This window comes from Glycine max, chromosome 8 (assembly GCF_000004515.6).
Source record: "Glycine max cultivar Williams 82 chromosome 8, Glycine_max_v4.0, whole genome shotgun sequence".
Lineage (NCBI taxonomy): Eukaryota > Viridiplantae > Streptophyta > Magnoliopsida > Fabales > Fabaceae > Glycine > Glycine max.
In genome coordinates, this window is record NC_038244.2 from 46,264,893 (window position 1) to 46,280,847 (window position 15,955).

Genomic DNA, 15,955 nt, shown 5'->3' on the forward strand with positions numbered 1-15,955 from the left:
CTTGAACTTGAACAACCTAAATTCCATCTTTCCTCCTGTTGGCAATTCCTTCATCTCTATGCATTTTTCTCATCAATTAAGGATAAGACACTAATAATGGAAAAAACAGAACATCCTCAGATAAAACTTATTATAAACTTTCCACATTCTGAGGTTTCTTATTCTTTTGTGACAGCAAAATGGGTTAACACTGAAAACCCATTAGAATCTTTTGTTGTTGATTCAAGAATATCAAGAAGTGGGTTTGAAGCGTGTGAGTTGAACAAAAAGAAGGAGGGTGTGAGTGTAGAGTGCAAGAATAGAGATTTCATGAAGCTATCTGAGTATTAATCATCTCTTTCTATGCCTTAGGAACTTGTTTGCAAACTTTTCAAGTTTTCCATTTCATGTACTAACTTTTATAAATGTATGTACAAAAAATAAATCACTTTTATAAATGTACATACATACCCTTTCATTTTTCCTTTCTCTAGTGTGATTTATGTTCTTTATGTTTTGATTTGTGCCCACTTCTTGTTGCCTCAGAGGACAAGTTTCTTGTTTAAACAGCACCAAAACCTGTACTAAATGTAGGTTAATGAAATATGTAATTTCTGTAAAGTAAACTTAGTGATATTATCAGGCTAATGTTGTTATACTTGTTGGCCAGCGTATGCAACAACTTAAATTGTTTTTTACTGTCTGGATTCCCTTAATTCAATTTGGATACCCTACATCCTTCATCATCAATATCATAAAAGAAAAGCATCTCTAATTCAATCAAGATATCTATGTAGTTATTCTAAATAAGTTACAGGTTAGGAATGAATCAAATTCTAATTAGGAAAGAAAAAAGAAAGCATGACTAGGAATAATTACAGGTAACTAGCTTATTTATCATTTTGATAGCTTCATCAATAACTGATGTGGTCTATGTTTCTGTTATTGTATACTATTTTACTCTAAATATTTAACAGGAAACTTCCTCACTAGACTAGTGCCTGAGTGGGCAAGTGCCAGTAATAAAATTTTGTGAGTTCTATTTTGAGCGTTACTTGTATACCTCATTGAGCAATTCAGACATTTGTGGTAGTAGAAAATACTAGATTCACTTATTTCTTTTTCTCCAAACCAAGTGACAACAGTTCATTTTTAGATTTTTGAGCTGTAAATTTACATTTTCATATTTTGTATGTTATATTCTAGGCATTTATGCCAAGTGTCATGGATTGATTTCTATCAAATACATCATATCTCAGCTGATTGGCATCATGTATTATGAAAATTCCTCTTTCCTAATGAGATTGTTTCATCTTATAAGTTTTGAAATTACATTGTTCACATTATACTTGAGATTTTTCATATAACATCTTTAGTGTTGAAGACCGAGAGTGAAAGACATGTTACCAGAAAACTACATATGAATACTTACTTTCATGTATTTTTTGTTTTCTAGCTATTTCATGAAGCTATCTGAGTAGTAAAAATCTCTTTCTATGCCATATGAACTTGTTTGCAAGCTTTGGAAGGACTAACTTGTATGTTTTATATTTCATATGCTAACATTTGTAAATGTATGTACAAAACAAAAATCACTTTTATAAATATACATATAGACCCTTTCTTTGTTCTTTCTCAACTGCATCTTTGTTCTTTATGTTTTTATTTGTGTCCACTTCTTGCTCCCTCAGAGCACCAGTTTCTTGTGAAAATAACACCAAAACCTGTACAAAAAGTAAGTTAATTAAATATGTAATTTGTGTAAAGTAAACTATCTTAGTGATATTATAAGGCTAATATTGTAGTACTCATTTGTCAGCGTATGCAACGACTTAAAGTGTTTTCTATTGTGTTGAAAAGAATGCTATAAAGCTCATACTATGTGCATGTCCAGGGAACGAAGAAAAAGAAAAAGAGAGAAAAATAATGGGCGAATGGAGAAATTGACATACTAAGATGGTTGTAAAACCGTCATGAAAAGTGTTCATTTTCCACGACGGTGACTTCAAAGATGATTTCAAAATCGTCATAAAATGTGTTAAAGAATTGACATTGAAAACTTTTTTTCTAGTAATGCATATATAAACGAAAAGTATTTGATGCACGAGTTTACGATTTTATCTCTTCTAAAGTGAGCAAGTCTTATTCATAAGTAAATGATTTATTATTAGTTAAAATTTGTACAAGAGCTAAGGTAAAGTCTTATAATTTAGGATATACTCTTCATAGTCTTAAATATAAGGAAAAAAATGACACACTAATTAAGAAAATTATTTAATCACATTTATTTGCATCAATTTCAATTAATTTTTTTTTCCAACTAGTCCTTCATTAGAACTTTGATATCAAGGATAAGAAATAGTCATTGAAACTATCACTTTAATTTAATGAAGAATATTTTTGAGACAGTAACATTAAATAAAGTAAAATTAGTTGACATTTTCTTATATTTGAGGTCAAGAATGCAATGTTTTTTTTCTTCTTATATATGAGATATTGAGAGTGGTGTTTAGGAAAGAAAATGATGGTAAGAAACCGATAGAATCTTTTTTAAATTAATAGAATTTTATATATTATTTTAAAAAATATGAATCTATCATTATATTTCTTCATTTTAATACATTATCAAATTAAAGAATATTTATTAAAAATGTTTTCTTTAATTTTTCACCCCTCCAAGAAACTCAACTTCCAAACATGTTCCTAATCATTTTTTACATAAATTTCAATAAGGTTAAAAAATAGCTTTTCTCGGTAAAATAAATGAATGGTTTTTAATTTTGGCTGGTAAGAGAGGCGGGCATATTTTGAGAGGAAATTGAAAAGGGATGGCTGTAGGGTTACATTATCATCTTCAAAAAATAAAGAGAAAGAGGATACTCACATCAATCAAAACAAATATTACAAGCACTATTGTCTGTATACATACACTGAAGACACCTTTTCTTGCCTATTTTTCTATATATCTTCTGGCAAAATGTTCAACCATGCACCAAGTAAAAAAATTTATAGATCTAAGAAATTCTACTATACCATGATCTCAACCCTGGATTTTACGAAAAAAGAATAAACAAATGAAGATATCATAGCTAAAAAATCACAAGAAACAATAGGTAAGTGTTGTGGTAACCCTGAAAGCATGTCAATTCCAATCTTGACTGCTTTAAAGACAATACTGTACAATGAAAATCGTGCACCATTAAACATGCAGAAAATGTGCCTTTGTTTCAGGAAGCTCCACCAGGTCTTAACTGATATGTCTGATGATTCCCTTTTGCTTGAAGGGCCATAGACATAGATCTTAACCTGCCAGTTATCTCCGTGAATGATGGCCGGCTTTCAGGGTCAGGTGACCAACACTCTTCCATAAGCTTCCTCCATTCAGAATCACACCGTTCAGGCACATGAGGTCTAAGAGTGTTCTTTACAATACCCCCTACATGAACATGTCACCAAGGAGGCAAGTCAGTAATGGGAGTCAGAAAGCTATCAATATTCTTCCAGTAGCATTAAACAGTAGATTAGAAAGACATGCAACAAGGAACCATATCTTTGGCAAAGATTGGTATACAATAGGAGCAATTAACAGGTACAATAGATAGAGTAGTGGATGCTACTCATTTTAAATTATAGAAGATATATGAATAACACATCCCTAACATCCATGATATCAAGAATAAAATATAACATAAATTTAAGAACACTTAAATTGTCAAGGATCATTGCATCCTCAGCACAAGTGCACTCCTAACTTTTATGCCTAGCTAGTTGAGATTTTGATATATTTTTTATTCCCTTCTTCAAGGTAAGTCCTTAATGGTGGTAATAATAGTGTGTTCATACTCAATGGCCTTGTCTGGTCAATTTCAAACAGCTAAAAGAAAATTATTTTATGCCCTACATATCCTCCAATACACCTGGCAGTTTTGTAAGTTTTTTTTTTTTTTTTTTATATAATTGGATTCAATCTCTGCATTCTAATACTACCAGTCAACTAAACTAATTAAAAAGTTAATGAAATGCAAGTTGGCCAAAGCAAACAGAACCAAAAGTGGAGGCACTTCATCATTAACATAAATACCATCTGGTCCGGCATTAGATATACCAAGAGATCAATAAATGAGGTAGTCAACAAAGAAAGATTCACAATTATAATGCTTCAGGTTAATCCTGTAAAACATTTCAACCATATTGTTACTTGTGCACATGTACCATCTTATGCTAAAAACTAAGAAGTATCACATTAACATCCCTTACATATATCAATCATAGTTAAAACCAAATAGAAAAGAAAATAACGCAACATCCTACAGTAATAAGATTTCAATTTTCTTTAGGATACTACATTCCTTCCTCAAAATTTCTTTTGTTTGATAAAGAATGTAACTTTCCTTAAGGTATAATATTGTTGACATATTCTTACCAATAATGGCGCCACAATGCATATCTGCATAAGGTTCCTCTCCTGTTAATAGCTCCCACATTGAGATGCCAAATGAGAAAACGTCAACCTGTCAGTCATTCCACATCCTGAATGCCTGTCAAAAGACTCATTGATTCCTCTATATTATTGAGTTTTATATGAATAGTCCCCAGTTACCTTTTCAGAAACCCGACTGCTATTCCCATTCAACAGCTCTGGTGCCATCCATGGAAGGGTTCCTCGCACACCACCAGATACAAGGGTATTGCATTTAATTCTTGATAATCCGAAATCTCCAACCTAGGGAAACATAATCAACAATGTTGCAAAACAAAAAGTATGTCATATTAAGTAAGACAATTACATAAAACTTCACTAAATCAGACTAATATTTTTTCTTTGGTGCCCAGGTTCTAGTTTCTTTTTACCCCGGGATTTTGCCCACACCCATGTACTTATAAAAATAAAGAAAAAGAACCAAATAAGTGCAAATAAAAAAAAAATCACTCAAAAATCCTGTGCATGATGTAGAAGAGTAAGGTGGTGACAGAAGAGCTTGATACAAGGTTGGAATTAGTTGAATTACATGCTTGTAATTTCACCATTTAAGTCAATGCCACTCCTCTGACAGGTTGGATGGAAACAAATGTGATACATGCGCTTTAGATATCAAATTGTGGATTACCAAGCAGGACTATGTGACCTACCTCACTACCTAAGCTGACTTTGTCTTTCTTGCCATGCACTCTAGGTCAACTAAGATTGGCACCCAACTATGTAGCATCAACAAATCCAAGATTCATCTCATCTTGAAGCAGATTTTTCATGCCCACGTCACTCAAGTTAAGACTGAATTTGGGAGCAGGCCAAGGTTCTTCATGCCAATAGCACTCAATATCTTTATGAGTTTCCCCTACATCACAAGCGTCATTGCCCCTCAAAAGTTTGAAAGCCTCGTATTTGCTTTATTTAGAGAAATTTGATGGGTTCTCCATGATTTCATAGAATAGTTTCCCCCTATAGAGACATGGGCCTAGGAATGTGAGCAGCATAGCACTTTCATGTTGTTGGCCCTCTATAGTTTACCTTTGGAATATTCTACCAAGATCAAATTTTGGACTCACCCACTGTCCCCATGTTGAACAGCCTATGTTTGATATGCCTCCTCCAACTGTTGATCCTGTGCACTTTTATCCTAGAGTGTTGATCATGATGATATGTGGCTTTCTGCTGCCACCCTCCTCGCACTGTCAATAAAGCAGAGGCTACTCCATAGAAGACCCTGAGTCATTAGATCATTGGACACCATCTTTGGCTACCTATTCTGACTTTTTGAAATGGTTTGTGGAACATAAGGGCTTGGGTTCCATTGCCTTTGCAGTGCATCCTGATAAATCCTATGTTTGTCTTTCCTAGTAATCACCCCTAGGTCTTGGATTCTAATGGCATTGATCACATATTTGACAATAAATCTCAATTCTCCAAAATTTCTACATTTGGTTATTCTCTTGTAGTCACCTTTGCTAATGGTTCCAAAACACAATCTCAATGGCTTGGTACTACCCATTCTCTCCCTTTTTTTGCCTATATGTTTTATGTTTATGTTCAAGCTTCCTCATTTAATTTTCTTTCAATTAGTTGGTTTACTCATTCTCTTGATTGTATGATATCTTTGTTGGATACTCGAATGCTAATAGTAGGTTCCTTGCTAATAGGAGATCCATTTCTGGGTATTGTGTATTAATTAGGGATAACTAAATTAATATCCTGGAAAAGTACAAAAAGCAATATTTTTGAAAGGTCAATTGCAGAGGCAGATATGGAACCATGAAATTTGGGGAGATTAAGTAAAGGACACCCATTTATGCTAATAATCTACATGCCCTAAAACTATTTCATAAGACCAAACACATTGAGATAGATTTTCATTTCATTAGAGAGAAAATCTTATCCAAAACCAAAATCATCACCTCTTAGTTCATTAATTCAAATGACCAGTTTGTAAATGCTTTCACTAAGTCCTGGATAGATCCTAAGCTAAGTTATATACATGACAATCATGGTGCATTTGACCTATATGCTCCAGCTAGATGGGTGTTGGAAATTATTTAAATGGTGTCAAGATTCATTGTATAGGATAACCAAATCATTTATTTATGGTAATTTGGATATTTGTCAATTTGTATTTAAAGATTTTTGTCTGTATAACTCAATCTTTGCAATGTAGTTTAACATATGGATTTCATTAAATCTCTTTTCTCATACCTTAACATTAAACAAGCTGAAACTTAACATCAGGGATTCTTACCTTGCAAATGGGTCGTTGTGGATCCCTTAGATTGACAAGTAAATTGTCACATTTCAAATCAAAATGGACAATGTTTTTTGAGTGCAAATATTCCATACCAAAAGCTGCATCCATGGCAACTATTAGCTTTTTACGACGATCTAGTAATCTGCATTATGAGTTGGAAATTCGGTACATGAATAAATAACTTATTCAAAACGATAGTCAAAGAAAATTAACTAAATTAGAATACCTGTTGTTCTTTACAAGGACATGCCTAAGGGAACCATTAACCATATACTCTGTTACAGTTGCTAGGGTGCCACCAGCCCCATCTGGTACTATTCCATAAAATGCAACCACATTGGGATGGTGAAGATTTGAGAGGATCTGTGCCTCTCTCCAGAAATCTTTTGCCTACCCAAACCATTAAACATTGTAAGATTCAAGTACATAGCTGACTTTTTCTTTCAATAGAACTCAACAAACATTTTAAATTTATTTTAATTTAGGACATAAATAAAATTTAAATTACATAATGATCTACAAAGGGAGATAGATACATAAAGAGATAAAAGGGTCAGTGAAAGGGAATAAGGCAAGAAGGGTGGAAGAAAGAGTGCATTTGGATTTAATCCTACCCTCATGCCTCTATTAATGAGAAGTAACATTAAACCTATGAGTAGATAGAGATATAAATATGTGTGTTATTAATACATAGCATAGTGTTGAGAAGAAAAGTGCACTGAATTCTTACCAACCGTTCTTGCTCAGAAGACCTCCCTGCAAAGCAGCTCTTCTTAATTCTCTTTATAGCAACATCTGTCCCCCTCCATTTTCCATGATAAACAGTTCCATAAGTACCAGATCCTAACTCTGTAAGGTCTTCAAGATCAGCATTCCTTATTATCTGCATTACATAGTAGTAAAAGTCAGTTATAGGATAACTCATTATGGCATCAGAACAATTGATTTCAATAGGTCATAGAAAAGACTTCGGTATCAACAATTCTTAATAGCCACATTTATGTGTTCTTGAAAGTTGAAGTAAAAACCAGAACTAGAAAATTTCAGTGATGATCAACCTGTAAACCATAAATGCTAGCTTCCATTTCTGCTATCATTGCATCAGAGAGGAATTCATTTTTGTCTGTTTGATCGTCATTAAAATCCTGTAAATAAAAATGAAAGATTCAGGAAGCCATAAAGAAAATATCGTAAACATCTTATTTCAGTTTTTCATACCGCAGGTTCAGACTCAGGGACTATGCTCTCAGCTTCCATGTGAGACGGGGATACAACAGCACTTCCAACATCCTCTGAAATATATGGACGAACAACACCAGTCATGTCTTCTACTACAACAAATGGCTCCACTCGATTTGCATCATTACACCTTCTTGATTGTTCTGAAATTTTATCTTCAACTTTTGACATTCCAGAGGCAGAGTGTTCAGGGATAATCTGATTCACCATTTGACCAGTGCTGATAATAAAGTCATCAAGATAAGATGGTGCAATTTTAAAAGACATAATATTGCTTGAATTATCCTGGTCATTCAATGGCATGTTTGGACTTGGACTGAGATCATCATGAAATGCTGCAGGATACAAACTTGCAGAGCTTACTGTTGGATTTTCTTGAAAACCTGCAGTCATCTGATTCTTAGAAGGATGAATTTGTTCAGCTTTAAGAGAATCTGGGTGAATGGACAGCTTGAACATATGATCTCCTTGAGAAATTTTGTCACAAGAGCCTACTTCACAATTTAAAGTTGGAGCATTTAAATCAAAATTTCTGGTCAATGAAAAATCAACCCCTTGTTCACCATTCAGACTTTCAGCCAAAGCATACATTTTGTGATCACTAATCCTTTGGCTCATGTCAGGATCAGACGGGGCCTTTGCCACAAGATTATTTAGAGAGAGGCCCATCATGCCTGATGAAGCTGGAACTATACCCTCAGAAGGTAGCTCCAAATTCTTTTGCATATTAATCTTAGCATTGAAGTTATTAGCAGGGAAGGAGTCCAAAACATGCAATTCAGTCACATGTCCCATATCAATGACAGTTGATTTCGCCTCATGAACCTTGCTATCCATAAAAATTGGATTCTTTTCTTCAATTAACTTCATCCTTTCTAATTTCACAGAATTTTCCTGAATATCCTTAGCAACATGGCAGGGTCCACTCAAGTCAGTTTGAGCAATAAGGTTCTTCTTTTCAGTTAAAATGCTATCCATCATATGAACAGGATCATTCATTCCCAATGAATCATAGTATCGAGAAGATGCCAAATCTTGCCTTTTGTGTGGCTCAGCTGACTCAACTTTTGGTGTCTTACTTTGCCTTTGAGGATGATGGACAATGGAATCATGCTGATTCTCCATAAGGTTCACCTGTGAGACTTTAGGGGGTAACATTGAAGATAATTGACACTTTTCAAGCCTGAGGGAGAAAGATTGACCAAATCCATTTTGCGAGTTGTAACCAGACCTTGCTTCACTCTCGTGCAACTGTGGATCAGAAAAGGCATGGGGCATCCCATGAGGGGAGTCTGTAATTCCATAAGATTCACCCTGTTGATAGATTGGATCATCCAAGCGTGAAAGAGGATTTTCAGAGTAGACTCTTCTTTCCTTTTGCAAGGACCTTCCACCAAAAACTTCATCACTGTAACCATCACTTGGATTAACATATACAGGAGTCACAAATTCATTGCCAGGATTGTAGTCCAAATGCCCATTGAGCTTTTTGGGCCAACCAGCATCACCATGCTGATAAGGGCAGGTGTCACTTGACAAAGTAGCAGCCGCTTGTTGAGGGTATCTGCAATCAGCAGTGCTTATATTGGAGTACTCTGGATGTAGATGAGCAGTAGCAAATGATGCATTGCTCTCAATACTTCCCTGGCATGAGTTGTTACCGAGCAATTGTATATAACCTGTGTTAGAACCTGTTACCAGGATTGGAGTGGGAGGAATTGGCAAGGGCCTTTGCAAATTCAGGGAATCATTCAAAATTCCATCTGGATTTAAAGCATTAATACCATCCCTGATTTCCAACAGAGAAGAAGCATTTGGAGTTTTCGGAAAAACTGGAGCCAAATTCAATTCTGTCCCAAATTGACTGGTTTCATTTGTCAAACTATGCCCACCAATGTTTGTCCTAGTAGGGTCTCCCATGCCATTCACGGCGACAACATATTGGTAATCTGGATCACTCTGCTGAACAGCACTCACCTCGGTCGATGATATCTCTTCAGATTCACCCAGAGAAACTAAAAAAATTCTGAGTTTTTGAGAACCTTCATGCCTTTCAAGCCCATGGTATTCCTCCTTCATATTTTGAAGATCTTCATCAGAGGAAACAGATATTAGAGCATCAAGATCCTCCCCTGGAAGCTGGTACTTGATTGTGTGAGGTTGATTGCAAATACCCAAGGTCTTCTTCATAAGCTGTGCCCATGAAATATCCTTTCGGATAGATATAATGTGTGTCTCTCCCCCTACATATCTGAGTTTCCCATCACCGGGTCTTGGTAATATTTTTCCACCAAAGCTGCATAGAAACTTCATTTTCCCAGTCAGAAAATCATCTAAAATTCCCGAACCAGAAAATCCATTGGACTGAGAAGCTTCATATCTACGAAGGGGTGATACAGCTGAAGCGAGACTAGACTGGTCACCAAATGGTTCTTGAACAGCCTTCCTCGACACACCATCTCCCTTCTGAATTTTGCTTAAAATGTTTACAGAAGCTCTGGTTTCCATCTCCTGTGCTGGCTGTTTTATAGCAACAAAGTCAGATATATCAGAAGAACTCTCAGAGTCCATTCTCCTCAACCCCAAAATATTAGTAAGATCTTCATATCTCACATTGCCATTCTCCCTATTCAACCCAAACACATTCTTACAATGTCGAGGTATATCAGGTGAAACAGGAACCCTTCCAGCAGCAATTCCATCACGACCAACATTTGCAGAAAATTCTTCCCCTGCCTGTATAGCAATATTATTATGTACATGACGTCCTGTATTTGAAACACCACTGGATAATTCTGGTTGGGCTAGGGCATGTTTAGGAAGCATGCTAGGATCCTTACCAGTGTTGGTACCTAACAACCCTGTCTTATTTAGTGCCATTTTCTCATCCTTACCAGTGTTGGTACCTAATTCTTTTCATAGTGCTGATATAGTAATAAGGCCAAAAGTGTAAACAGCTGACTAACCAACAAATTCATGTCTGGTTTCTCCTTTCTACTTACACCTGGTTTTCAAGCCGTTCATGCAAGGGCTCAAGACGGGTCATCAATCAAATCCAATTTTGATTCATATTTCAAAACTGGACTCAACATACGAAAACAAAAAATCCAAATTAATAAAGGTGAGATCAAAGGCAATGCAACAAAAATTGAACATTTTAAAGCTGTTCATACAAGAAATCAACATGGGTATCAATCACAATTGTCCAGATTAAACAAATGGGCGCCCAACAAAAAAGCCTATTTTTTAAATAACAAAAACAATCATAGAAAACCATACAAACAAACAAAAAATTACCCTATGATCAACAAACTTTATTTTCCCATACTCCACAAGCACCACAATTGAAGCAAATACAATCGAATCAGAGCGAAGAAAGAGAAACAAAAGTACAAAAAAAATAAAAATTGATCAAGGATTTGAAATGAATTGAGGAAAAGATTGAAAGAGGGGGGAAAGGGTGAACGTAGCTTACGCGTGAAGGTTCAATTTCTGCGTTGGGAAAGGAACATTGGCGAAATGGCGAGAATTAAGCAGCGATAACACACGGTGGCCATATCCATGAAAGCAAGTTTGGATGTCACAACACAAAACACAAAAACACACACTCTCTCTCTCTTGTTGCATATTCTTGTTCCGATGTTCCTACGTGGACACATTCTTTTATTTTGAAATTTTCTGACAAATAATCATCGGAAATAATATAATATTTAAAAAAGATAGGTCGGAGGAGAAAAAATATAAAATAAAATAAAACAGAAAAAAAAAAAACAACCCCAGAAGACTCTTTCTTACCACCCTCCACTTTTTGTAACGTAAAAGTACAATAATAATAATGTAAAAGGTTTTATAATACTCCATTAATTAATTAAAAATTGTTATATATAATAATTACTTGAAAAAATATTTCTAATTAATTATGTGAAATAGGGACACTGTCATAATACATAGAAACACTACACTCAAATTTGATTATAGTATTATTTATTATTTATTTACAACTATCATGCCTGCCTTATGTTTTTTTTGTATTAAAATAAAAGTTTTATATATAATAAAAAAAATATGTGGCTTTTTTAATTTGGCCCCTCGTAAACTACAAAAGCGAAATGCCCGTCAGAGACAGCCTCTCTTCTCAAAAAATAAAAATTAAAAATAGTTAACTACGTGTCTACGTGCTTCCCTCCAATGGAATCATTCTTATATTTGTGAGACACTTGTTCTATGTGATGGTATGGTTAGGTGTCTCATTTCTTAAGTCAGTTTCGTATTTAAAAAATAAATAAATTAAAAATATATTTATAGCCTCTAAATTGGCTTCAAACCAACGAAATAATAATGGTATTGGAAAACGATCCAAAGCTGAATGGAATGAAAATAAAAATAGTGGCATATTTTTAAAAAGTATGCATTGAGCAAAAGTAATTAAGAGATGGAAATAGGCCACATGCTCACTTTAATAAAAGTGGTTGGTTAAACTTGATCAAGAATTTTAATGAACAAATTGGCTTGTCTTATGAATATAAGCAAATGAGAAACAAATGGGATCTTTTAAAAGATTGGTAACTGTGGACAAAACTCAACGGGGAATGAGACTGGAGTTGGGATGAAATCATGTTCTCAAACTATTACAAGAAGAGTGGTGGCAGGCCAAGATTAAGGTAATTTCATATATCAAATTTGTGCTATGTATTCATTTCTTTATTTATTTTAATTATTCGATCTCTTAAATAATTAGATAATTATTATATATAAGCTTAATTAGTTATGATTTCCTTTTTAATGAAGTTTTTATTTTTAATTAAATATACATTTTTAGTTATAACATAAGAAGAACTACTACTGTGGTCACACAATAGGGATTGGGCGTTGATCCACAACACATCGCAACCAAACCACAGGTCCACCTTTGCGAGGTTTGCTAAAGCCGTGTGATATCAGAAAATCTCCTTCGGACGTTGAGTTTAGCCGCCAGAAAATAAATTACCACTAATCATAATTTAGTAATAATCAAAATAACGTCACATCATCCTTTAGCTCCAACATTAAGGATTAAAATAATTTATATACCAAAACATTAAGAATTAAAAATTAAGATTGGTCAATATTTTTTTCATGAAAAAAATAAAAACTCAAAAAATTCAAGGATTAAATGTATAATTTATATTTTTTTTTTAATTATGTTTACCCAAAGTTGTGATTCAAATTGCCACTTCTCTATATCTTTATGTTTTTTTTTCTTTTTTTTTAAAAAAAAACTAATGAATTTAAAATAGTTTCAATTGTATTAAAAATAAAATAAAAGTCGTGTTTTAAGATATGCATTTAAAAAATATTTAATTTCGTAATTTTGAATAAAAATTATCCATTATTTGAAAAAAAATCCGAGCAAGAAAGAAAGAAATGCAATTTCATGCTCTTCTTTCCTTTGGTATCAGGACTAATAGGAAAGATGTATAGAAAAGCAAATGGACTCCGGTGTTTTGTCCGTCAGTCCTTTCTGAAGTGAAAGATATTTTTTTTATTATTATCGTGTAATAAAAATATCATATTAAGCTTGTTTCTATTTTATATACTTCATTTTTTATTAAGGATATTTGTATAATTGAACATATATAAATTTTCTTTTCTTCAATTTTTTACGCAATCAAACAAGAAAATAAAAAAGAAACATTTTCTCTTCAACCTAATAACATAAAAATTATCTTAATTTTTCTTCTCTTCTTTAGCTTCATTTTCCAAACCAAAGAAAGCTCCTTCAGGGAACATTCTGTGGGGGAGAAAAAATGAAAAAAAAAACTTTAAAATTTGATATAGATATCACATTTTGACTTTCTATTTTAATTAAAAACTTTGATTTTAATTTCAATTTTTATTACTTTTTGCTGTATTAAACGATACCTTAGAGTTACTTATTACAAACAGTAGTGCGTATTGGGAAACGACGAGAAGGCTCAGAGTATGCATGCATCATATCATATGGAATGCTGCTATTTAAGCAACGTGCACACAGTACCAGACATGAGAGTGCATTCATTAATCCTCTTCCATGTTGGCCATTGGAGACATCAATCTCCTCATCTTACTGCTGCTACTCTCACACTTTCACACATCTCATGAATATATCATTGCCCACATTTACGTCCTTAAATACATTAGAAGATGACGTATATTATCAAGACGAAACTCCAAATCAAATTGAAAATCATAGTACTTACAAGATGTTATGTAAGTCGACCTCTCTTGAGATCTTTTTACATAACACACACCTCTTAGCATGTTAAAAACAATCATCACCTTTTTGACATAAAAATAACCTTTTAAAATTTATGCATCCATTTTAATCTGTCCCCAATTACCAGTCTCCTCTAAAAATAACAAATTTTTTTATTAAACAAGTCACTTAATTAAACAAAAACAAGGAGTTTGTATCAATCGATTAAACAAGGTAGGTGAATGCTTGTTTAAGAACTAGAGGCGGGAGAGTCTAAATCATTTGGAAGGATCTTAGGTGGTGAATATAGTTTTCCAATTATATTAATTTATTTATATCTTCACATATAAGGGCGAGCCCTGGTACAGCGGTAAAGTTGTGCCTTGGTGACCTGTTGATCATGGGTTCGAATCCGGAAATATATTCACATATATTCTTTAATAACATTTAATAAATTTAAAACTTGTACACTAAACATCAACACACACAAAACTTTAGAAGTTTCAAAATTACTATTACGTGTGATAAGTAACGGGACAAGTCCCGATGAAGATTAGTTTCATGTCTAAAGCCGTATATGCGACAAAAGAAATCTGGAGCGAGAGTAAAAACCCAAAACACAGTGACACAAAGTGCTCATAAACCACCACGTCGTCAGACAAGTGGGGAACTGTCCTCCAAAAGGTTTGTGCATGTTTATGGTGAAGAAAGTGATCGGTATGAGGAAATGTTAGGTTTGGAAAATGGAATCTCTCTCATCTTATCTCTCCTGTTCTGTTCCGTTCCCAAGCCCATACACCTCACCTCACCACTGTCTCTTGCTCTATATTTATGATTCTACTCAGAGACCTTTTACACCTCCTTTCAACTCTTTCTTTGATCAGTTGAGACTACAAGATCCAAACTCATAATCTGTTCCCTGCTTTTTAAATTCCCCTCTTCCCATTCTACTCTCTCCTCTGTTACACTGTTGTACCATTTGTTCTGATATTCCCCAGGTAAAATGGTGTGCTAACATATAGTTTCTAACACGTCTAGTTTTCAATATAAAATGTACAAATACTGACGTGAATTATGTTTCACCTTTCAATTGCTTGCTTTCTGGGATTTCAGGTATATAGATGGAAGATGACGTAAAGGTAGCCAAAGTTGGAGAAAGCCAAAGAGAAGATTCATCAAGAGTTTTTCCATGTCTATTCTGTTCAAGGAAGTTTTACAGTTCTCAAGCTTTAGGAGGACACCAAAATGCTCACAAGAAAGAAAGAACAGCTGCAAGGAAGGCCAAGAAGGCTTCTGAGCACTCATGTGTTTCCTTCCCTTCCCCACTGCCAACCCCTATGGTTTTTGCTCCAACCCATCTAGGCATTTTAAATCCTGCAATGTTCATCACTGCCCATGCAGCAAGACTCCCTCATCTGCCAAGTCATCAAATTTCAGAACAATTTGGATCAAATGGTGCACCTAGATTTGGCAATGCACTATTTTACAGGGGAAGTTCAAAAAACAGGCTTCATGATGATGGGAAGAGCTCTACCTTCTGCTGGGGGGACACATCTCAACATATGCAATTGTTAAGTAACAATCAAAATCTTGGAATTTGGAATAATGGTACAGAGAAAGATCAAAAGCTTGATTTATCTCTCCATTTGTAATGTATAAACTGGAAATGAGAAGGTGGATTTTTCTTTGAGCTAGGGAATTGCAGGACTAGTTTTTTAGGCCAACTGAGTGTGTTAGTCTTGGTATGGAATAATGGTTTTCATTTTTCGGATTCATATTTATACCT

General features: G+C 34.2%; 2 protein-coding genes across 3 annotated transcripts; one reads left to right on the forward strand and one right to left on the reverse strand.

Moving 5' to 3' along the window:
• Nucleotides 1–2,841: 2,841 nt before the first annotated feature.
• Nucleotides 2,842–11,654, reverse strand: LOC100790135 (uncharacterized). Of its 2 annotated transcripts, none has more exons than XM_003530836.5 (9): nucleotides 11,431–11,644; nucleotides 7,935–11,034; nucleotides 7,775–7,861; nucleotides 7,447–7,599; nucleotides 6,943–7,106; nucleotides 6,711–6,858; nucleotides 4,580–4,702; nucleotides 4,403–4,490; nucleotides 2,842–3,415 (listed from the first exon to the last, which is right to left on the reverse strand). In XM_003530836.5, exons 2-9 carry the CDS (start codon nucleotides 10,833–10,835, stop codon nucleotides 3,207–3,209), a joined length of 3,873 nt encoding a protein of 1,290 aa, XP_003530884.1. In that variant the 5' UTR covers nucleotides 10,836–11,034; nucleotides 11,431–11,644; the 3' UTR covers nucleotides 2,842–3,206. The 2 variants fall into 2 exon arrangements, 1 of the variants encoding a protein (XP_003530884.1); XR_005892453.1 differs by having other exon boundaries at nucleotides 3,398–3,415; nucleotides 4,403–4,509; nucleotides 11,431–11,654.
• A 2,739-nt stretch (nucleotides 11,655–14,393) lies between these two features.
• On the forward strand, nucleotides 14,394–15,935 carry LOC100792059 (protein LATE FLOWERING). The gene is made up of 2 exons (XM_003532255.5): nucleotides 14,394–15,167; nucleotides 15,283–15,935. Exon 2 carries the CDS (start codon nucleotides 15,291–15,293, stop codon nucleotides 15,819–15,821), a length of 531 nt encoding a protein of 176 aa, XP_003532303.1. The 5' UTR covers nucleotides 14,394–15,167; nucleotides 15,283–15,290; the 3' UTR covers nucleotides 15,822–15,935.
• Nucleotides 15,936–15,955: the final 20 nt, after the last annotated feature.

Bases quoted from the DNA above. Each gene is read 5' to 3' on its own strand.
- LOC100790135 (XM_003530836.5), bottom strand. From the start codon at position 10,835: ATGGCACTAAATAAGACAGGGTTGTTAGGTACCAACACTGGTAAGGAT. The intron at 6,859-6,942 runs GTATTCTAATTT...CTCATAATGCAG, and splicing joins GTCCTTGTAAAGAACAACAG to ATTACTAGATCGTCGTAAAA. The intron at 4,703-6,710 runs GTAAGAATCCCT...ATGTTTCCCTAG, and splicing joins CACAACGACCCATTTGCAAG to GTTGGAGATTTCGGATTATC.
- LOC100792059 (XM_003532255.5), top strand. From the start codon at position 15,291: ATGGAAGATGACGTAAAGGTAGCCAAAGTTGGAGAAAGCCAAAGAGAA.